The following is a 23773-nucleotide window of genomic DNA, read 5'->3' as shown; positions in this document are numbered from 1 at the left end:
CCCAGCACTGCCTATCTCCCTTCCCAAATTTATTTTTCTTCTGAGAAATCCAGGATCTAAGAAGGAAAAATACAGCACTAGCAAGGTGAAACAGTGGCTTCTGGGAGAGACATAATCATGGTCATTAATTCAGGGTCACAAAAGCAAGTGCCTCTACAGGCCAGGCAGGTGCCTGATGTGAATGAGTGCAGGCCAGGTATGGGACAGTAGGGAGTGGTGGTGACCGGGGAAAATTGACCATATTGAGCTCCATCTGAAAGCTGTAAAATTCAAATTAAAAAAAGAATGTGCATTCCTTACAAAAAGAGCCTGTGGGTATTTTTAGGCCTATAGGCTGCTAGTCTACAAATGCTACTAGATAAATGCTGTGATAAAATCAGCTAGATTACTGATGTTTCAAAGTCACCCAAGTATTCCAGTACTTTGATCTCAGCAACAGAAGTATTCTCTTATGTTTCTGGAAAGGAGGAGTTAGGGAAATAAATGCTTTCTTCCCTGTCATAGTTTTTCTAACCACTAGCATTAGATGTGCTGGAGTTTCTAATACTTTTCCCCTCATCTCTAGGCTCAAATTTTTAGTAGGATAGAGTGGAAAGTAGACCAGACAAAGGTTGGACAACCCAGTTCTGCCACTTACTTATGAGACTTTAGTTCTTAAGTAACTTCCATCGACCAATTTATGAATAAAGAAGATGTGGTACGTATATACAATAGAATATTACTCAGCCATATAAAAGAACATTACTCAGCCATAATGCCATTTGTAGCAACATGGATGGACCTAGAGATTATCTTACTAAGTGAGGTAAGGCAGACAGAGAAAGACAAATATCATATGGTATGGCTTATATGTGGAATCTAAAAAAAAATGATACAAATGAACTTATTTACAAAACAGAAACAGACTCACAGACTTCAAAAATAAACTTATAGTTACCAGAGGGGGAAGGAGCAGGGGAAGGATAAATTAGGAGTTTGGGATTAGCAGATACAAACTACTATATATAAAATAGATAAACAACAAGGACCTACTGTATAGCATAGGAAATTCTGCTTAATATTCTATAATAACCTATATGGGAAAAGAATCTGAAAAAAAATTGATATATGTATAACTGAATCACTTTGCTATACACCTGAAACTAACACAACATTGTAAATCAACTATACCCTGATATAAAATAAAAATTAAAAAAATATTCTTGGAGCTCAGCTTGCTTAACAACAACACAGGAGTAACACCTACCTCATAAGGATGGGGTGAGGGTTAAACAAAATTATGGATGCGTAAGTGCTGTCTGTATCAAAAAAAAGCTATAGGAATTATATGTTACTCTCTTACCAAAGAAAATTAGGCTACATTGGCCTATTTCTAAGCAATATGTACATACAATCTATTGACAAGCAATATCATTTTATCAACACAGATTAGTTTTCTAACAAGTCCACTATTACAGAGTACAAGGGAAATTATATTATAGTTGGTTATCCATATTTTCTTAATGTACTTTGTGTGATAGATGCTTAAAGTTTCCTACATGCCTTTTCTGATGAACTGGACAAGAATGTCCAAAGAGACCAGAAATGTTAAATTAGTGAGACAATCTACTGTTTCATTAAATTTATTTTACTTCCTCAGTACATGAGAAGCCTCCTAAATGTATTCACGAAGCTCAATGGCTAAAAACATTTTTTAGAAGTGATATGACAATGCTTAAGGAAAAGGAAATAGCTTTCAAATTTCTATAATTATGCAGCCCAATTAAAATTATATAATAGCTGAAAGTTTCTGACACATAGGAAACACTGTTAACTTATATTTTAGTAAATATAACTTTTTATACCATTATTATCATTATTCAACTTGAAGAAATACTTCATGAAGTGAAATAGCAAGAATCAAAAGATGCTGAAGGAAAAGACTGGCCACTGATGACGGACAGGCTGTGTGCCTGCTGTGTACAGTCAAGCAGGTTGTGCACTGATCATTCCAGGCTTTGGCAAATGGCATCGTTGGTCACCACCATTCAGGTTCCCTCTGTGGCACCCCAAGTCACTCTGTGCTGGTACCCAACTATGGAATGCCCCCTAAACCTGCAGAGCAGGGACACAAAGAAAGCGGTACCACCACCTGGCAGGGAGAGGGTATTTTAGAAAATTGTAGAGGCTTTTTTGGCAGTCACAATGATTGGCAGGGGCAGCATCATTTAGTGGGTGGGCGTCAAGGATGCCAGACATAAAAAATGCATAGGATGGTTCCACAAAATAAAGAATTATTTTGCATCCCACATAACTTTTAGATGTCCTATTAAATATTATCCATGTTGGTGAGAAACCTATTTAGAACGATTTGAATCTAGAATCTACCTGCGTTTTACATTTAAAACTAAAGCATTTAGATATGATTTTAACATATTTTGAATTTTTCAGGTATACAACCACTGGGTAAATTGAAGAAGTATCTTGCCAAGAGCTGTTTACCTGTTCAGAACATCACATCACTGCTGTCCGAAATGGCTAAGGTGTCCAAGATGCCTACATAGTAGCACACGTTCTTGCATCTGTTGAGTGGTGCCCATGTCCCCCCATTACATTCACAGAGGAGCCAGTATCCCATACCTTCATTCTGCCTCCTGGTGAATCATGCTTAAGAAGACTTAACTATTTTATTATGAATTACTTCTAAGTTCTCCTGTCATTACACTTAGAGCATTATTTTGACTTTTAAAGTTATGTGTAAGTAGACTGTGTTTTCTCTGAGTTTCATTTCAGGATGGTAGAGAGAACATTAAGATCTTTGTTACTGAATCTGAAGGGTACACTGAATCTGAAAGGACTGACAACCACTGCTCAAGAACACACAAAATTGTCAGGTCTCTATGGAGTTCACATATTTGTTGCCTATTAACCAGAACTGTCCTTGCTGAGGTGCTAACTTCTGATTGATCTACTTATGTTGATAGGTGTAGCCATCCTGCCTCTGGGAGGTGTGCTGTACTCTTGAATTGAGGATAGGGACAAGAAGAGTGAAGGAAGAGTGGGAGAGAAGGAAGAGGTCATCACTCCACTTCTAGGAAATATGATGGAGTGGAAAGAACAGTGGCCTGGAATTCTAGGGACCTAGATTCAGTTCCACAGAACGCTCTGTGTGTCCTCCGACATGGCACTTCAGTTCTATGAGTCTTAGACTTTTTACCTGAAAAATGGACCAGATCCCTTCCAGTCTAGGTCTCTCAAAAAAAGTCCCACTTGACACTATACATATACTTCCCCGGAAAGCATCAATCACCTGAATATAAGAAGCAGAGCTATTTCTCCTGTATCTATTGAGAAACATTGTGGGAGAGGGGAAAAGACAAGAGCACTAAAATTTTTTATAAATTTTTACAGGGATAGATATTTTAAGCACATGATCATGTGATATTCATAAGAGGACATGAGGAAACTGAGGCTCAGAGACGTTAAGTAACCTGCACAAGGTCATGACGCCAGGACACAACAGAGCAGGGGTTTGTACCCAAGCCTGCCTGACTCCAAAGCTTGTTCCAAACCACCATGTTTTCCTGAAGAGAAGGGGATCTGAGAGGCCCAGAGAGACCCTCACTTCTTAACTGAAGAGGAAGAGTCTTGTATTATTGGCCAATTTCATTTGCTGAAACCACAGTATCATTATATGTAAGGTGATCACTTGTCCCTGTTTGCCTGGTACAGTCCCATGGTATGGTATGCCTGTTTCCTAGCAGCATTATTAAAGTGCCCCTTTCACTCTCAAAAGGTTTGCCTAATAGATTTTATGGTCACCTAATTACGTGTTTATATGTCATACCTCCTGTGATTGTATCCCGAAAGCCAAAAAAAAAAAAAAAAAATCACTTGCTGTTGTGGGGATTAATGGTTTAGGTTAGAAATAAGCTTTCAAGTTCACTGTATTACGCATGTGCTATCAGTGCCCCAAATGTTTTCTGTTCACATTAAGCAGCATGCGGACTTCCAACTGTAGTAGGATGGTATGCCATTAAACTCCTGTGTGACTCCTTTATCTTCCCTTTGCTGGGGATAAAGTCTAATCCTTCAAGTGAAGCTCATGTCTCATGGGTTTAAAGAAAAGATCCTGAGAATGACATGTACTTTTTCAGATGAGGGTTTTCACTTTCAGGCATAGACACTGCAAAATGTCTCACACTAGAAATGTTCCTAATGCCTCTGAATATCCTTGGGAAGCTGCCTGCTCATTCTATTTAAAACCCATAAGAGTCATCCCAGTGACTCAGGAAAGTATAGACGAATGGAAAGTTAGACACACACACACACACACACACCACAGCAAATCCTAGTGTTCTTCCTAGCCATGAACATCAATCTCACTTCTTATGGTCATCATCTACCAACCTCCTGGTCATGCCTCTTGAGTAGCTGAACATTTTGAAACCTTTGTCTTACCATTTTTTAAAATTGCAATATCTAGAATTCAGGAGAATTCAGTCAATCCTTGTCCTCATATTGCAGAAGTCAACTGCCCCTTCCAGACCACTGAAATGGCTCTCACCGAGATATCCAATGATCACCATGTTGCTAAAGACAATGTGTGTTCTCTTCTGTCCTCCTACTGACCACTCTACCTCTGTGACTTCACACTCTCTTGGTTTCCATCTCATGATTCTAAGCTACCTCTGTCTTTTCCACAGTCTTTTCACCTCTATTTGTGGTAGCTTCAGCTCTCTGCTCTTGTCACTCTGTACCCTCCCCCTTATAGTCTCAACCATATGCATGGCTCCACCATGCTACTGCAGCATTACTCAACACAACTCTGCAGGTCACTTGTGTCCTTGCCCATTGTTCCTTGAAATTAGTTTGGGAAACTGTGCACACTATCACCTTTTGGACATTACTATTAAGGTTAAGAGCACAAGCTCTCATCAAAAATTATGGCTATCGGGGCTTCCCTGGTGGCGCAGTGGTTGAGAGTCTGCCTGCCGATGCAGGGGACACGGGTTCGTGCCCCGGTCCCGGGAGATCCCACATGTCGCAGGGTTGCTGAGCCTGCGCGTCTGGAGCCTATGCTCCGCAACGGGAGAGAGGCCACAACAGTGAGAGGCCCGCATACCGAAAAAAAAAAAAAAAAAAAAAAAAAAAAAAAAAAAAAAAAATTATGGCTATCACTGAACGATATGGAGATTCCTCAAAAAACTAAAAACAGAACTACCATATGACCCAGCAATTCCACTCCTGGGTATATATCAGAAAAAAACCAAAAACACTAATTCAAGAAGATATATGCACCCCAATGTTCACAGCAACATTATTTACAATTGCCGAGATACGGAAGCAATCTAAGTGTCTACCAACAGATGAATGGGTAAAGAAGATGTTGTGTATATATACAGTGGAATACTACTTAGCTATAAAGAAGGAAATTTTGCCATTGTAGCAACATGGATGGACTTGGAGGGCATTATGCTAAGTGAAATAAGTCAGACAGAGAAAGACAAATACTGTATAATATCACTTATATGTGGAATCTAAAAAACACAACAAACTAGTGAATATAACAAAAAAGAAGCAAACTCACAGAAAAAAACTATTGGTTACCAGTTGGGGGAGGGAAGAGGAAGGGGAAATACAGGAGTAGGGGATTGAAAGGTATAAACTATTAGGTATAAAATAAGCAACAAGGATATATTGTACAACACCAGGAATATAGCCAATATTTTTTTTCTTTTAAAAAAATTTTATTGAAATATAGTTGATTTACAATGTTGTGTTAGTTTCAGATGTACAGCAAAGTGATTCAGTTTTATATATATATATATATATATATATATATATATATACACACACACACATTCTTTTAAAAATTCTCTTCCATTATAGGTTATTATAAGGTATTGAGTATAGTTTCCTGTACTATACAGTAGGTGTTTGTTGGTTATCTATTTTATATATAGTGGTGTGTATATTTTAATCCTAAACTCCTAATTTATCACCCCCTTTCCCCTCTGGTAACCATAAATTCATTTTCTATACCTAAGTCTATTTCTGTTTTGTAAATAAGTTCATTTGTATCTTTTTTTAGATTCCACATATAAGCAATATCATATGATATTTGTCTTTCTCTGTCTGGCTTACTTTACTTAGTATGATAATCTCTAGGTCCAGCCATGTTGCTGCAAATGGCATTATTTCATTCTTTTTTATGGCTGAGTAATGTTCCATTTTGTATATATACCACATCTTCTTTATCCATTCATCTGTCAATGGACACTTAGGTTGCTTCCATACCTTGGCCACTGTAAATAGTGCTGCAATGAACACTGGGGTGCACATATATTTTCAAAAAATGGTTCTCTTCAGTTATATTTTATAATAATTATAAATGGAGTATAACCTTTAAAAATTGTGAACCACTATATTGTATACCTCTAACTTATATAATATTTTACAAAAACGATACTTCAAAAAAAGTCATGGCTATCATCAAAAACACAAGTGATTACATGTGCTGGTGAGGATGTAGGGAAAAGGGAACTCCTGTGCACAGTTTGTATAGCCACTATGGAAAACAGTATGGAGGGTCCCCCCAAAATTAAAAATAGAACTACCATATGATCTAACAATCCCCACTTCTGAGTATATATCCAAAGGAAATGAAAATAGGATTTGAAGAGGTATCTGCACTCCCATGTTCACTGAAGCATTATTCACAATAGCCAAGATATGGAAACAACCTAAATGGCCATCAGTGGATGAACAGATAAAGAAGATAGAAGATGTGGTATATGTACACAGTGGCATATTATTCAACCATAAGAAAGAAGAAAATCCTGCCATTTGTGACAACATGGATGGGCCTTGAGGGCATTATGTAGGTGAAATAAGTCAGAGAAAGACAAATGCTCCACGGTATCACTTATATGTGGAATCTAAAATAAACAACGACAAAAAAAACACAACAACAAAGAAAAGTCAAACTCATAGAAACAAAGTAGAAAAGTGGTCGCCATGGGCTAGAGGGTGGGAGAAACAGGGAAAGGGTGCAAACTTTCAGCTGTAAGATGAATAAGGTTTGATGTTCTAATGTAAAACCTGGTCATTATAGTTGATAACACTGTTTTTTTATACAATTGCAATTTGCAAGAGAGTAGAACTTAAATGTTCTCACCAAAAAAAAAAACCACTGATAAATATGTGAGGTAATGAATGTGCTAATCAGTTAAGTAGGGGGAATCTTTTCACAATGTACATCAAATTGCCACAATATATACTTTAAATATATTTCAATTTTATTTGTCCATTATACATCAATAAAGCTGAAATTAAAAAGAATACAAGCTCTTAAATTATCTTTCTGTGCCTGAATCCTGGCCTTGTATTGTCATGTGACCTTGGACAAGTTACTTAATCGCTCTGTTCAGTGAAATCTATAAAATGGAAAAATTCAGGCCATACCATGTGGGGATACTGTGCACAGAGGAGTCATGAATTAACGTGTGGGAAGTGGTTGGCTCACAGTAAACACTTAGTAACATTACGATTTACTTATTAAAATGTCTGAGAGGCCCCAAAGAGAAGAAACCAGTTTTGCTTTATTTAACTCAATATTTCCCAAATTTATTTGACCAGAGAAGTTTGAACATGACTTAGTTTAAGTTTCAGAAACACATGTTACTGAATCTCTGACCCATCTCAACTCAAAACCGTCCAATGAACTGCAGACTCACCACACACCTGGATGTAGGCTTGTATCCTACATCCAGTCTGTATCTCCCACCCCAGACTTTCCCTCCTCTACCAGCTACTATATAGTAAATGGCATCACCTTCTACCCACACCAGCAATCTAAGGGTTGGCCGTGACTTCTCACTCACTGCTCACTCCATATCTGTCACCAGCTTCTACAAACTCTGCCACCATATTCACTTTCAAAGCGGTCCCTGCTTCTCCATCCCGCCCCCCCCATGCTTACCACTTCTCAACTGCATGACAGCAATGGCCTCCTCACTGGTTTCCCTGACCTCAGTCTGGCTCCTGAATTGTTGCCAGAACAATCATTTTTAAATGCCTAATTAGTCATATGAATCTGAGTCAGGCTGGGACCTGGGACCCTTTGCTGCAGTGCTTGCACCTGGACACATCTCTCCTCCAGCAACAAAATACAGAGAAACTATATGGGACTAAAAATAACTGTGTGCATGTGCAGTTGGGGCAAATACTGGACCCAAAATATAGAGACCAAAAAACCCAACTGCCACTTTTGAAGAGCCTGGAGCAAAAACAGGGTGTCAGGAGCAAAAGCAGGGTACTCAGAATACCTCCTGCACACAAGACCACCAGAGGGGTGAGCAAAACACCTAAGCCACCCCTCTGGCCTGACCCCTGGACACACCCCTACCCTCACCCCATATAAGGAACAAGCTTGCCCCCCTCAGGGAGCCAGCAAGCAAGGGAACCTGTTGTTTGTTCTCACTCCCCCCTGCTGCAGCAGGGGCCCCAATAAAGCCTTGCCTGAATTTCTGGTCTTGCCTCTAGTCAATTTCTATTGACTATGGAAGGCCATGAACCCTGGTGGGTAACAAATCCTCTTCTTAAAAGGTTTTTCATAGCTTTCAGGATAAAATTTAAACTCCAGCTTAGTATAAAAAGCACGGGGGCTTCCCTGGTGGGGCTTCCCTGGTGGCGCAGTGGTTGAGAATCTGCCTGCCCATGCAGGGGACACGGGTTCGTGCCCCGGTCTGGGAAGATCCCACATGCCGCGGAGTGGCTGGGCCTGTGAGCCATGGCCGCTGAGCCTGCGCGTCCGGAGCCTGTGCTCCACAATGGGAGAGGCCACAACAGTGAGAGGCCCGTGTACCACAAAAAAATCCCCAAAAAACAAAAAAAAACACACCTCTACCCCACACATTTCCACCCTTCTAATCTATTTAGAGGTGCCCAAATGTGTTACGCTGTATCATGCCTCTGTGCCTTTGCACAGACTGTTGCCTCTCCCTGGAATGTCCTTCTGCACTCAGATGGCTCCTACTTGTTAAGACCTCATCTGTCCCCTCCTCTAGGAAGGCTCTCCGACGTAGATGCTTATCTCACAGTTTCCATGGTTGACTCATTCATTTCTCTCCCAGATGATTAGTCTCAGCCAATGATGGTAATTCCATTCTCTTGGCAGTCTCTGGTTTGGAAGTGGGTATGTGAGCCAACCATGAAAATGAAAAGTGAAGGGAAGAGTTGCCAGGGGGAGAGAGGTAGAGGGCGAAATTCTGACAAAGGTTTCTTGCTTCTAAGAAGAAGATACTGGACAGAGATACAGACTTTCTCTTGACATTGTATGTGAAAGAGACACCAGGAATTCTGGCAGCCATCCTATGATGCTGATGGCAAATGGTCTGAGGGGGAGTTCTGGCTAACTGAGAAGAGCAGTGCAGAGAGATAAAATGAACCTGGCTTCTCAATCCTGGAATCATCCCTGACTCTGGACTTGGTGTTGTCTTGGATAGTAAATCACTTTATTATTTAAACCAGTGTTTGTTAGAGTTCCTTGCTGCTAATGTCATGCTAACTGGTGCAGCTGTCACCATCTCATGGGTCTCTCTGTCATCACAATCAATCATCACACCAAAGTCAGGAACATGACAAAAAACCCTCACTGAACTTCAGCGTCATCCTGGTGGACCTCAATAATGCAATATGATAAAGACAACAAATAAGAAGTGTGAATATTGGAAAGGAAGGCACAAAACTGTTACTATTTCCAGGTGATAGTATCATCTACAAGAAAAGGCAAAGATTCTAATAAGCTAGGGGACTTCATCAGAATCCAGTAAGGTGTTCAGATTCAAAGCAGGTGATTTACTACACACAAGCAAAGACCATAAAAAATATGATAATGGAAAATCCCATTCAAAATAGCTAAACGCACAAATTAGAATAGCCACGTAATATCCAGGATATCCATAAGAAATATGCAAAACTTGTGTGAGGACGACATTAAGACATAGCTGAATAAGCTAAAAGAAAATCTGAAAAAAATGAAGGAATATAGCAATGTTCCTGAATAGAAGAAGTCAGTTATTTTGAAGATCTAGATCTCCTCTAATTAAACTAAAATTCACTGCAATTTCAATACAAATCTCAACACATTTTCAGAAATGACAAATGGAGAAAGTGCACATGATTAATCAAGAAACTCTGGATAAAAAAGATCCATGAGGAGGAACTTGACCTGTCTGATGTCAAAACTATACTATAGTTAATAATGGAGCAGGAATACTAAAATATGCAATTCAGAAATATACCTTTGAAAATAATGAAAGGTTATGATAAATAACTTTGAGAAAAATCACTAACCAACTGGGAGAGGGAAAAAGTATATCCCTTCTTCATGTCAAACACACATAAAAATTCCAAAGAAGTTAACAGGTCAAATAAAAACAAATATTAGATCAAACCACATGAAATCACCATTTTTGTAGGTCAAAAGCAGTTGAGTATCAGCAATTTCACATAGTTCAAGCTAATGCATTAATTATGAGGATGAAAACACAGAAAACATGTTTATAATCTTGGAATGAGGAAAACTGACATAAAATAGTAAAACTTAGAACATAGAAAAATTAAGTAGTCTGCACATGCAGACGCTGTCTGTGCATACGAAAAGTGCCGGTCCTACAAAGTTAACATTAAAATAAGTTAAAAGCCAAAAACAAATTATGAGGAAAGAAGTTAATACTTGTAAAAGGCAAAGGATTAATATGCAGATTATAAAAGAATTCCCACAATCTATAAGGGAAGGACAAAAACAAAACAGAAATTCACAAAGTAAACAAGTAATTCCCAGGAGAAATGCACATGGACAATTATCCTTTGAAAAGATGCTCATCCTCACTAGTAAAAAGAAACAGGAAAATTAAAACAATAAAATCTCCTTTTTTTTTTTCAGTCTTAGAAATTGGTCACATCAGGGTTAGTGCTTACCATGGGAAAGCAGCCATTCTCCTACTCACCTTGTTAGTGAGTGTTAGTCTTTCAGAGGATAATTTATTTGCCCATTGCCATCAAAATTAAAAATGAGTATATCCTTCAACTTTTAAGAATCTGTCATAGAGAAATACTTGTATATGCACATTCAGTGCAGCACTGTTACAGCTAATAAATAGGAAATATCAGTTTTCCAACAGTAATTTGGTGATTAAATAAATTATGACATCTCTACACTACATGATATTATTCAGCCAATTTTTAAAAGGATACAAATTAATATGCATTGATATGGAAAGTCCTTAAAGGCATATGATAAAGTGAAAAAAATGAATTGTAAAATAATACATATAGAACAATCCCATTTATGTAAAAAAAAAAAATCCTATATCCATTCTACACGTCAATGTGCATAGACTGGCTATCAGGAGTATTAGGGTCAAGGAAAACATTCTATAAAATTGTACTTTAAAAATCTTTTATAATAGGGCTTCCCTGGTGGCGCAGTGGTTGAGAGTCCGCCTGCCGATGCAGGGGACACGGGTTCGTGCCCCGGTCTGGGAGGATCCCACGTGCCGCGGAGCGGCTGGGCGCGTGAGCCATGGCCGCTGAGCCTGCGCGTCCGGAGCCTGTGCTCCGCAACGGGAGAGGCCACAGCAGTGAGAGGCCCGCGTACCACAAAAAAAAAAAAAAAAAAAAAAAAAAAAAATCTTTTATAATAAGAACACATCATCTATTATCTATGTCATTATACAAATACAATTAATTTCATTTCAATTCACTTAGAAGTCAGTTCCACACATGTGCATGTGGTATGGCCAATTCCAGACATTTCCCAGGATTTTAAAAATATTAATCGTTTGGTGAAAACCACATATACATTTATAACAGCAGCTCCTTTCCTGCTGTAGGCTCTGATTTTTTAAAATTCCTGTTTCAATTCCTATTTTCCTCCAAGGACCACAAAATAACACACAAAATACATTTTCAGTGAAAAGGAAGTTAGCAGAACATCAGTTTGATCCCAGTTCTTTAACTGCTATTGTATTGCAGGACAGCTCTACTTTGAAGACAAAGGGGAGTTTTGCCTCTTCCCGGCAAGCACACTTGAAGATCTTAAACTTTGAACAATGAAAGGAGGGAGGAGCATGTTTTGATCATCCAATCTGTCCTCTCTATGATCTTCAGTCATTCCTGGGCCATCTGGATTGCACACCCCACTGTTGCCTCCTTCCTAACCAGGCTACTACTGGCATGTAACTTATTAGCCTTTAGGATGACTTCATACCATTTCACTTAATAGGAGGGCCAGGACCCCCATTTCAAGCCCTCCCATTTTCCCTCAGCGCTCGCTTGCTCACTGTCTCCTTCCTGCCTGCCTCTTTGCTTTTCTCCCTCCCTCTCTTTCTCATGCTTATCACAAACCTCTGACACTGGGTTCGCCTAGGCTTCTCTCCCAGCCGCCGGGCCGGCAGCTGGAAAGCCTGCACTCTTCTCAGGCGCGGAGGAGAGCCCAGCGCAGGGCACGTACCCGTGTTTCTGGCTGTGACCTTGGAACTGTGTCTCAGCAGGCGGACAAACACGTTGCTGCTGCAGTGGTTCACCAACTGCAGGCGGAGACCCCTCCGAGTCTGGATCTTGACCAAGCATTTTGCCATTACTGGTTCTTCAATTCCCTCAGTCTCCTCCTCCTGTCATGGCCCAGGGCAGCTACCGCCAGCCATAGTGGCTTTGACCTTTCACTAACTGTCCATTCTGTTTTAAAGTACCGAGGCAGGGCGTACTGAATGAATCAAATGTCAGGCTCCTAAGGCAGCCAACAGAAATAACTCAGGAGGAATCAGCACGGGGCCGGAGGAGGGAGGGGGCTGCTATTTTTAAACTCTCCACTCACTCCCCTAACAGACAATGAAGTAATATGCATTATCCCTACCCCAGCCTGTCCTAAACCACCCAGGCCAGAGGACCCCAGCCAAATGCCCTACAGTGTCCTAAGAATTGAATGTCCCCCCAAAGATAAAAATGACAACTGGACAACTCTGCCATGGAGAATCCCCCCTTGATTTCTTTAAAAAAAATTTTGAATCTTTATTAAGTTCTAGAGCAGAACTGTCCAGTAAAAATGCAACGCAAGCCACATTAAAGAAGAAAGCATATGAAAAGTAAAAGAAATAAATTAAAATTAATCTTAATAATGCTCTTTAAAATTTTTTTAAATTTAATTTATTTATTATTTTTGGCTGTATTGGGTCTTTGTTGCTGTGCGCGGGCTTCTCATTGCAGTGGCTTCTCTTGTTGTGGAGCACGGGCTCTAGGCGCGCGGGCTTCAGTAGTTGTGGCGCACAGGCTTCAGTATTTGTGGCTCACGGGCTCTAGAGCACAGGCTCAGTAGTTGCAGCGCACGGGCTTAGCTGCTCCGTGGCATGTGGGAATCTTCCCAGACCAGGGCTAGAACCCGCGTCCCCTGTATTGGCAGGTGGATTCTTAACTGCGGCGCCACCAGGGAAGCCCCAAAAATGCTCTTTATTTGAAGCCAAGATATCCACAATAGTATCATTCACTATATAACAATATCAAAATAATAAAATAGTTTAGATACTTTTTTTCGTACTAAGTCTTTGAAATTGGTGTGCATTTGCACACTTACAGCATGTCTCCATTCAGACCAGCCGCATTGCCAGTGCTCAGCAGCCACAGGGGCCTGCCGTGTTAGACAGCACAGCTCTGGACAAATTGCTGAGCTCCTCACAGCATTATCTCTGTTCTCACAGGGATGCTAAAATTTTCTTCATTTTATAGAGAAGGAAACAACATCCTGGAGAAAGTAACTGCCCTGACCAAATTTATAGAGTTAGTAAGTGGCAAAGCCATGATTTGAACCTAAGCATCCAGTTAACATCAGTTGACTAAGAAGACAGTCCCCCAGGAAGAGAGCTGTTACTGCCCCCCACTTCTAACCACATGTGTTTTCAATGCAGGATCTAAATGTTACATTCTCTCTCTCAGGACTTTTGAAAGTCCTACACTTCTACCTCTGAGGCATGAAATGTGCTTGCATCCCAGAGTAAGTGCTCAGGGAGCAAAATGTTTTCAGAGTATTGAAAAATTCCTATATTTGAAAAAATTTCAACTGATTAATAACTGTGCCCCATATACTGTCCTTCAGTTCTATTTCTTGGCTGGTATATTTTTCCCACTCTCATTTTTAGAAGAAAAAAAATTTTCCTCTCACTATTTAATTATGCATGCATGCATTTTTCTACTTTAAATAGCTACTGAGGGCAAAAGATAATTTTCTAATAAAAATATTCTTTTTTTTCCCTCTCCTGACAAAACAAACCATTATATGCAGGGCAGTGAGCTGAAATTCTGCATTGTTATACTTCACTGTGGGAATATAAATTGATGTAGCATTTCTGGAAAGAAGTTTAGAAAAATATATTGAGTTTTATAGGAGTGACATTCGTTGACTCAGAAATTCCACTTTTAGGAATTTAGCCTGAGGAAATAATGAGAAACGTTGACAAAAATTTTTGGACAAAGATTTTCATCAGAGTATCATTTATTATAGCAAAAAGAAAAAAATAAATCTAAATTTCCAGTGGGAAAATGATTAAATACATATGATGGAATATTGTACATCCATTAAAATGTATGTTTAGGAGTTTAATGATATGAGGGAAACCTTTCAATGTATTGATTAGTGGAAAAAGCAGTTTATATAAGCAGTATGACCTCAACTATGTAAAAAATGTACATTATGGACCAGATTATAAATCTTGAAAGGGGAGAAGGGTGGTAGCCTGTTGTGCACTGTGGGCTGAAGTCAAGGTCACTGCTAGAGACCTCCCAGGGGGCTCCCTCACCCTGCCCACGGGTTGTCAGTTCCAGGTATAGTAGGGCAGTTCCTACTCTCACAGCCATTAGTCAATTTCCAAACCCGACCTTGAAAGTTAAATACCCCTAAAAATTCACAAAATCTTCATGCCTTTGCAATTCCCCTTGTGATATAATTCTGAGCAGAATCCCCATATATAAAACAGACTGCACAGAGTGGGGCCCTGGGGTAGTACTTGCTAGGTCTTGCCTCACTATCCACCAACAGTGGTTCTTGAAGAACTACTGAAAATCTTTAGGATACTGGAAAACAAATCAGAAAATCCCCATCCCAGGTGAATCAATGCTGTGCAGTAACAGAGATAAAAGATTTCAAAGATTAATATGGGCTCATTTGCATAGCAGTAGACCAGGGCTCAGATCTTGAGAAAAGCTCCCTTTGCCTGTTTGGAGGGAATACAGATGAATCTGTATGCTTATCATTATAAATTATAAAGACAACATGATGTGAACCTGAGAGCCCACTCTAAACAAACAGCCCTTCCAAAAAAAAAAAACAAAACAAAACAAAACAAACAACAAAAAAAAACAAGAAAGCAAATTAAAAACCTGAAACAAAACCACCACCATACTTTATTTCTGTTCTTTTCCACCAGGAGAGTTATTCCCCATTAATTCTCAAGCTTCAAATCTCACTATAGTTTTGAAGTGTCTCCTCCTTTCCTTTTATTAACTACTAGTCATAATATTTTGCATTTCGTGCATGTAAAATTTTTCCCTTTTTTAAGCTTGTTCCCACTCTTTGTGCTACTTTTCAGAGATCTTAAGTAGATTCTTTCACCCTCTTTCTTCTGGGGACTTTCAGCTTTTATTTAGAGAGAGGGAACCTAGAAGGACCAGTATCCCATATTGTCCCAGCTATTTCTCTCTACCTTGCCCTACTCTACCCAAAGGTGTGGCTACATTTCAAGAGGAAGAAGCAAAGGAAGGCAGGGATGCGGAGCCAACCCAAGGATTCTGGGAGGAACTGCACAGGAGGCTTGTTTTCCTTTGAGGCACTGCACTCACAGACTGATATTAACAGCACAACATTTGGGTGCCCTTGAATATCCTTCCTGTTTAGATTTGTCTGTTTGTTTGAAGAATCGGGAATGCATGTCTGGGAGTGACAAGAGTCTAAAGAAAGCAGTGGATATGTGTGAAGAGGGGAATCGATTTTCCACAGTGAGATGCCAGAAACACTGATAAATCAGGCAGAAGCCACAGCAGAGGAAGGGAGTTCAATGGTAAGAGCAGTTCACGAGCCTGGATTTCATGTCTACTTTTGTGACAAACTTCCTGACACAGATTTGAGGCAAGGGAACAAGCTTGTATCTGCTTTGTGGGAGACTGGAAGCTACTGGACGACTTGGAACCCTGGTGCATTTGAAAATGGAGACAATACTTCTCCTGTGGATGTCAGGACAAGGAAATGAGATCATGTATATCAACTGCCTTGCGTAGTGCTGGTTCCTGGTTGATGGACCAGAACTTACTAAGGAGTTACAGAAAGCAAAGTTTAAAGCACAGGCTCTGGGTTCTAATACCGGCTGTACCGTTTATCTCTGACCTCAGTTTCCATGCCTGTAGAATGAGCATAGCAAAGGCAGGACCTACCTCCCAGGGCTGTTGTGAGGATTAACAGGTAATCCACACGGCATGCTCAGATCAGGGCCCGGCAAAGATTACTCAAGAAAAATTAGTGATTTTTTTTTTTTTTTAAACACATGCTCATTCCTTTCTCTCCTTTACTCAAGGGGAAGACAGTGAGTATTTTAAATCATCTGCATTTTCTTCCTTCTATCAACCATCTGTCTCTAACATTTCTAGTTACTTCTCCCCAAATAGTAGGGAAGCAGCATTGCAGGTTGTTAAGTTTACCTGACCAGCCCCGTAACCTTGGGAAAGCTACATAAGCTTGGTGAACTGTAGTTTTCTGCCTGTAGAACAGTACGGATGTTGGCACTTATGTAACTGAGTGCCTGATATGTAGCAGGCACAATAAATATGATGTACCTTAGTAGCTGTTTTGAAAACTCACAGATTTCACAGGTGTAGTGGATTTGGCTATTAGTTAAAAGAGTTATGGAGATTCACTGTAATTTTAGCTAACTGCTAACTCCAATTAGAAAGATAATAAAAAGTTATTACATACGTTAAATGTTCTTTGTAATACATTTAGACATTAAGTACCAATTATTAAGAGTCCTGGGCACCATCACATATTATATTTATCATATAATACAATACAATAATGATATAAAACATTTTAATACTATATTTGTGATACAATGGGTATATTCTTGGGTGTATAATAAGGAGAAATGGAAGCAGTTCCCAGCACCACTAAGTGACAGGGCCGTTTGGTCAGGTAGTCAATCATCTGCATAATTCAATTTCCTCCTTCGTAAAGTGAGGCAACATTATCTGTTCTATCCATGTCAAGGAAATGGTCATGAGGCTCAGATTATGATAATTCACATGAAGAAAACTCTGAAAATGTATAAGGTGCTTTGGCATATCAAATGCTCTTCCTTTTATTATCCCCCTTATTAGATGAAGCATTCACTGAGTGCTTCCTGCCTGTAAAATGAGAGCAGTGCTCGGCGGGGCCAGGCATCACCATGCAGTGGTGGGAAAGAGGCCAATAAACCCCTCTGGAGAATTACAGTTGCAGACAGAATAGAATAGAAATTAAACAGCACAGCTGGGCTCTCCTCAACATCACTGTGGGGAAGGAGAAGGCTCTTCACAGGAACTTCATGGCTATAGAGGATTCTAGCATAAGGGCTCATCCATCTGTTGCCCTGACCATCCCATACACTGATAACTGTGGTATCTCTAAACAGTCAGCTTATGTGCGCCGAGACAGACAATGAGAGAGAGTCAGAGACAGAGAGAGAGAGAGACAGAGAGGTGGGAAGGCGGGCAGAGTGTCACAGGGCCCTCTCTGTCTGCTCGGGCCACTGGTGATGATTTCTAGACGGGCAGAAAATACAGACAGAATGCTCCATTAGACACTGCCCTGCTCTCCCTTCCTGCCTCCCTGTGTCCTGTCCCTCACTTTTCCCCCCAACCTTCCAGTGTCAATATCTCTGACATAAAATCGTAGGTGGTTGTCATTATTATTATTTTAAAAAAGCACTATCTGCACAATGTAGGAAAGTGGAGAACTACCAGAAGTTAGGAAGGAAATGGGTGGAGATCCCAACAGTACCTCAAAAGTGACAGCCCAGAGAAAACTGCTGCTGAAATTTGCTCTATTTCCTACCAGTTGGGCAGGAGCTTTAAGTTCAAAAGGGTTGCAAATATAGTTAAAATATTTGCAAGTTGGTGAGGTCTAGAGAAGCCATAATTGAGTATGAAATTTTAACCTCAAAGCCTAAAATACCAATGTGTTGTGCTATATATATCATTCTGTGTGATTTTTTTTTTTTTTTTTTTTTTGCGGGCCTCTCACTGTTGTGACCTCTCCCGTTGAGGAGCACAGGCTCCGGACACGCAGGCCCAGAGGCCGTGGCTCACGGGCCCAGCCGCTCTGCGGCATGTGGGACCTTCCCGGACCGGGGCACGAACCCACGTCTCCTGCATCAGCAGGCGGACTCTCAACCACTGCGCCACCAGGGAAGCCCCTGTGTGATGTTTTGAGCTAAAATTTTTAAAACTGAATTTTTTCTTCAGGGTCTGACTTTCTGAGTGCTATTTACCAAGATCTGAGCAAGCCTCAGTTTGCCTGCTCTCCACCTCCTTCCTTCTCTGACAGAGTGTCCATGAAAGGCTGCTTTAGAAGATGCTCCATGAGGACAGACAAGCCTGCATCCAGGTGAGCCAGTTCACAAACTGGTTGGCTAGTCATTCATTCATCCAACAGATACTCCCTGAGCACCTTCAGTGTGCTAAGCCTGATCACGGTCTCGGCCCCATTCTGGAGGGCGATATAGTTGTGCAACAGGTAAACCAACAAATAGACAAGATAGCATGAGTGCTATGAAGGGAATAAAAGGATGTTAGCATCATCAATAACTTGGCAGGAGTGGTTTTGGGAGTGAACCTTCAGATGGAGATGTTGGGGAAAGACCATCTTAGGGTGACAGTTTACCCTACATCTTAAGAGGAGACAGAAGGATCCCAGTTATGCAAGGATACCTTATCATATACTGAATGCTTACCTGGCGTATGGAAGTCTGTTTGGGGGCTTTCTTTCTGGCACCTGAATCAGAGTCTTCATTACTTTTGCTTTAGAATAATGATAGAGCTTTGCGCAGTGGCAGTATCGTAGCCAATGAGGTAAATTTATCCGAGGCGCGATTATTGCTAATAGAGTAATGATGGGTCACCCTTACTGAGGGCTTGATATGCACCAGGCTGTGCTCTAAGCCCTTCATATACATTCTCTCAGGAATGCTGATCTTATTTTTGAGAGTACCTTTGTCTTTTTCATAGTTAAAAAAAAAAAAAAAAATATATATATATATATATATATATCCTGTTGCTATGGGTCAATTAATACTTATGACTACCATATTAACTAGGGTTATTATCTCTAAATTTTACAGATAAGGAAACAGAGGCTTAAAGATTAGGAGCCGCATCCTATGAAAATAAAGGAGTGCCTTCCAGGAACATCATACCTTCCCCCAAACACACAGCATCACTGAACCTTCCTTCTCCCTCACCCTTTATCTAGACAATCACCCACCTGTCAATTCCACCTCTAATTCTCCTTCCTAACCCACTTCCCAGTCTCAGCCACCTCACTGGAGTCTGATGCATCTGCCCTCTTACCCTCTGACACATTCATCTCAGAGCATCTAGATACAAAGCAAGTTTTAAAAAACACACATCTGTTCACTTCACTCACTTCAAACTGTCAGAGAGCTTCTTTCAAACATATCCAGTAGGGATTTTCTTAGAATTTTTAGCTCATAAATTTAGAACAAAAGCTTAGTGATAATTTCTCATGGCCACAGAATCTTAACAAATAGAGATAGATTCCATACACTTAATGGAAAATCTAAAGATGAAGAATGACATTTGCTTAAATAACCTTCCCAATTAGGTCCCAGAGTATAATGCTGGAAACTTCTCTAGAGCTTTACAAGAAAAGGTATTAAGTAACTTCTCAAGTGAATTTGCTTAATGCTTTGTCTTTTAGGATTTTTTTTTCTTTTTGTTTCCTGGTAATCCAGATTCTATCAATCAAATCAAAGAGAAAGGAAACCCACAGTGGGGTGAGAGGCAGGACAAGACTAACTCTACGAAAGCCTTAGAAGTAGCATGAGATGCTCTAGCTGCAATGAAATGGGCATCTCAGTCTCTATTTCCAAATCTCTTCTGCCAAGTAGAAAAAGCCATGAAAGGACCCACCAGAGACTGAGAATCAAGAGGCCTGCTGACAGCCTAAGAACCTCCCACACTTCCTCATATTTTCCTGACACGCCATCTTATTTCCAAACAAGAAAGAGCATATCATTCCAAGCAGTCAACGTTGGGTAAGAAACAAAAGTTAAAAAACATGTTTGTGGCTTAAGATAAAGGTATTGCTGGGCCAGTGCCTCTATCTTCCAAAGAATGAATTTAGCCCCTGCACCCCAAAATTGACTACAAGATTTCTTCCAAAATGGTTAAAATGAGCATACTCTGTTCCAATAGGGAAATGTTTAAATACTTAAAAAATAAAGTTAGAGCAAAGAATATTTTTTAAAAACTCACTAGTTATTTTTAAATGATATAAAAAGCCTAATGTATTACAAATACACATTGTACTTATGAGTTCTCAGTGGAAACAGGTGAGAACTCTGAATTTTTTTCTGTTTTATTCCATAGTATGGCTTATATTTCATCTTAGGGCTTAGGGTCAGGAACAAAAAAGTTGTCTAGAATGGCTCACCTTCCATTCAACCATCCACCCGTTAATGAACAGATACCAGGCACTGTGCAGGAGGGGGCACCCAGTTAGACCAGACATGTAAACTAATGGTTAGACAGAGGAGTTTTAAGAATCAAATGTAAGCGGTGCCTCCAGGGAAACGGACAGCAGAGTGGTGGTTACCAGGGGCTGGTGGAGTAGGGTGGTGGTAGAGATATTGTCAAAGGGTACAAACTTCCAGTTATTAGATTAAAAACATCTGGGCGTCTAATGTACAGCATGGTGACTGTAGCTAATATGCAGTATTATATGCCTATATGTTGCTAAGAGAGTAGATCTTATGTTCTCACCATAAGAAAGAAATGATAATTATGTGATGGGATGGAAGTGTTAGCTAACTCTATGGTGGTAATCATTTTGCACCATATAAATGTATGAAATCAACACATTGTACACCTTAAACTTACACAATGTTATATGTAATTATATCTCAATAAAGCTAAAAAGAAGAATCAATGCAAGAATGAAAGCGAAGAAAGCTATTAGTTCTGTCTTTAAGCCAGGGACATTTCATAGAGGAGGAGCCACTTGACAAAACAGTATGGATCTATAGCAGATGGAGCAGAGGGAAGTTGGAAGAGCAGCCCCAGTAAAGGAACCAGCAGAGAGGAGCCCACGTGGGCCTGTGGTACTGGCGCAGCGTGGGGGGAGCTGCATTCACAGAATGATGAGAGGGTTGAGCAGGACCAAAGGAGGGAAATAAGGCTGGAGAGGTGAGCGTGGACCAGATTGTGAGGAGCCATGAACACCTTTCGGGGCTGGACTCTGCTCCACAGTCAATGAGGAGGTTCTAGAAGCTACTTCAAATAAGGGTGATTGCTCTAGCAGGAGTTTACAGGATGGGTTATAGGGAGATCAATAAGGAAGATACTACAGTGTCCCCAGAAAGAGAAGAGGGGACCTGAAATGAAGCTGTAGCAGCAGGCTGAAGAGCCGGGGCAGATGTCAGAGTTACTTCTGGGATAGACTTGATGGTGGTGGGCAAGTGGATGTGGAACATGGAGGGGTATCAAGGCAAGGATGGCCTCCAGGTCTCTCTGGTTGGGGTAACTTTGTGGATGGTACTGTCATTAACCAAGTCAGAGCAGAAGCAGTTTGGAGACCGAGATTTGGGGAAGGATGAGAACATGAGTATAGTCGTAAACCCATTAAGTTTGATGTGTAAGCTGTGAGCTGTTGTGTGGCTTCCAAGTGGAGGTGGCCAATAAGCAGCTGAGAGTATAGGGTGGCCGTGTGAGGCTGAGCTCTAATACAAGGAAGCTAATCCAAGAGAAACAGAGAGGAGGTCAAGGTCACCCTCATCAGTGAAAACACCACACCTAGAATCCTGTCTCCTTATTCCAAGTTCAGTGGTCTCTCCATTTCCAAACACCAATGAAGAGCAAGCTTTACTATCTTCCAACTGTGGTAAGGCAATGTTTTAAAATGTTAATTGGGCACTTCCCTGGTGGCACAGTGGTTGAGAATCTGCCTGCCAATGCAGGGACACGGGTTCGAGCCCTGGTCTGGGAGGATCCCACATGCCGCGGAGCGGCTGGGCCGGTGAGCCATGGCCGCTGAGCCTGCGCATCCGGAGCCTGTGCTCCGCAACAAGAGAGGCCACGATAGTGAGAGGCCTGCGCACCGCGATGAAGAGTGGCCCCCGCTTGCAGCAACTAGAGAAAGCCCTCTCACAGAAATGAAGACCCAACACAGCCAAAAATAATTTTTTTTAAATGTTAATTGACAAATTCACCCATGCTCACAAAAGTCCTGGAAGCCTTTTCTTGATCCTCAGCCCAGAGAGCAAACCTAACCTACCCAACAATAAAAACAATGACCACAAATACTTAGCCATTAATCTCACAAACAATTCTCCAAGACAGAAAGACTCCTCAACCGGCAGACTGCACAACAGAATTCTGAGTAAAAGGAAAACTGAAGGGGTTACAAGTAGAGGAGAGTGTAAAATAAGAGACTCCAGTCTCCAAGGATCAGGTACCATCCACTGACAGCATCAAGGAGCCTTATGGGAGTCATCACCCAACAAGCCACCCATAGACTGTGCAGGTGCAGAACTGTCCATTCCCTCTCTGATTTATCTACTATAGGAGACACTCTTATTCACTGGCGCATGGTGCTCTTAAAACCCTGTGAATAAAGATAGGGCCTGAATACCTATAGATACCCCTCTATAGGGGTGATGGTAACATGAAGGGAAACCTTCCACAGCTGTCCATACATGAAACCAGGTGAAAATCTCCCACAGGTGTTGGACAGGGACCAGGAATTTCACAACTATATTACATTCTTCAAAAACATGCATGAGGAATTTCCTTGGAGAAGAATTTAAGCCATCTCTCTCTAAGATGACCTACAATTCAGATTATTCCTTCCATATGAACAAAGAGTTTTTCCTCTATCCTGGTCAAACCTAGGACTTGAAATTTGCCTGATGTTCCATAACTTAGATATATCAAGGTAATCTATTCACAGTGCAGTGTTGTCAGATGTCAGTGCCCAGAGGTTTTCCTGCAAGAATAATGGGTGACAATGCTGTCCTTACTGGCTCCAGTTAGAACAGCCTCCTTTCATCTGTTTAGAACTCTCAACCAAGAATCTATTTCCTTTGTCTCTGTACAGGATGAATTTGTTTTCTCATCACTTCTGCTGTATTATTTCACTCCTTCCAGGCACAAGTCACCATTACAGATGAACCATTTTTCTCTGAGTAAAGGAAATTGAATTGGGCTACATCAATAAATGGAGCTCCAATTTTTTTCCATATTTCCCAACAGCTCTGCAGATGGTATTAAGAAACAGGCATCTGTGTCTCCCTGTTGAAAAAAACAGGCTCTTCTGGAACTATGGGCTCCTTGTGTTGCTGCTAGGTAACCAAGAAACTAGAGGCAGCAGGACCCAATCCTTCACCCAGCACACCAGCCAAGGGCCTCTCTCTCTCACATTCTACTTGTATGCTCAAAAGAGAAACACAAATGGCAAGAAATGCAAGAAAAATGT

General features: G+C 40.7%; 1 protein-coding gene and 1 pseudogene across 10 annotated transcripts in view; one reads left to right on the top strand and one right to left on the bottom strand.

Moving 5' to 3' along the window:
• FRMD3 (FERM domain containing 3) overlaps positions 1-23773 on the bottom strand; it is a 345639-nt gene that overhangs the window by 42395 nt on the left and 279471 nt on the right. The window contains exon 1 of one of the 10 annotated variants that reach the window (XM_059072324.2): positions 12500-12765. The exons of the other annotated variants lie outside the window; for them this stretch is intronic. Coding sequence (XP_058928307.1) covers positions 12500-12626 — 127 coding nt within the window. The 5' untranslated portion in view covers positions 12627-12765. Of the gene's footprint in view, positions 1-12499; positions 12766-23773 lie in introns of those variants that run through there. 10 annotated transcript variants of the gene reach the window in all.
• On the top strand, positions 19098-19167 carry LOC131762073 (U4 spliceosomal RNA; annotated as a pseudogene).

This window comes from Kogia breviceps, chromosome 8, assembly GCF_026419965.1.
Source record: "Kogia breviceps isolate mKogBre1 chromosome 8, mKogBre1 haplotype 1, whole genome shotgun sequence".
NCBI classification, from domain to species: domain Eukaryota; kingdom Metazoa; phylum Chordata; class Mammalia; order Artiodactyla; family Physeteridae; genus Kogia; species Kogia breviceps.
Note: the sequence above shows the minus strand (reverse complement) of the source record. Positions and strands in the feature narration are given on the sequence as shown.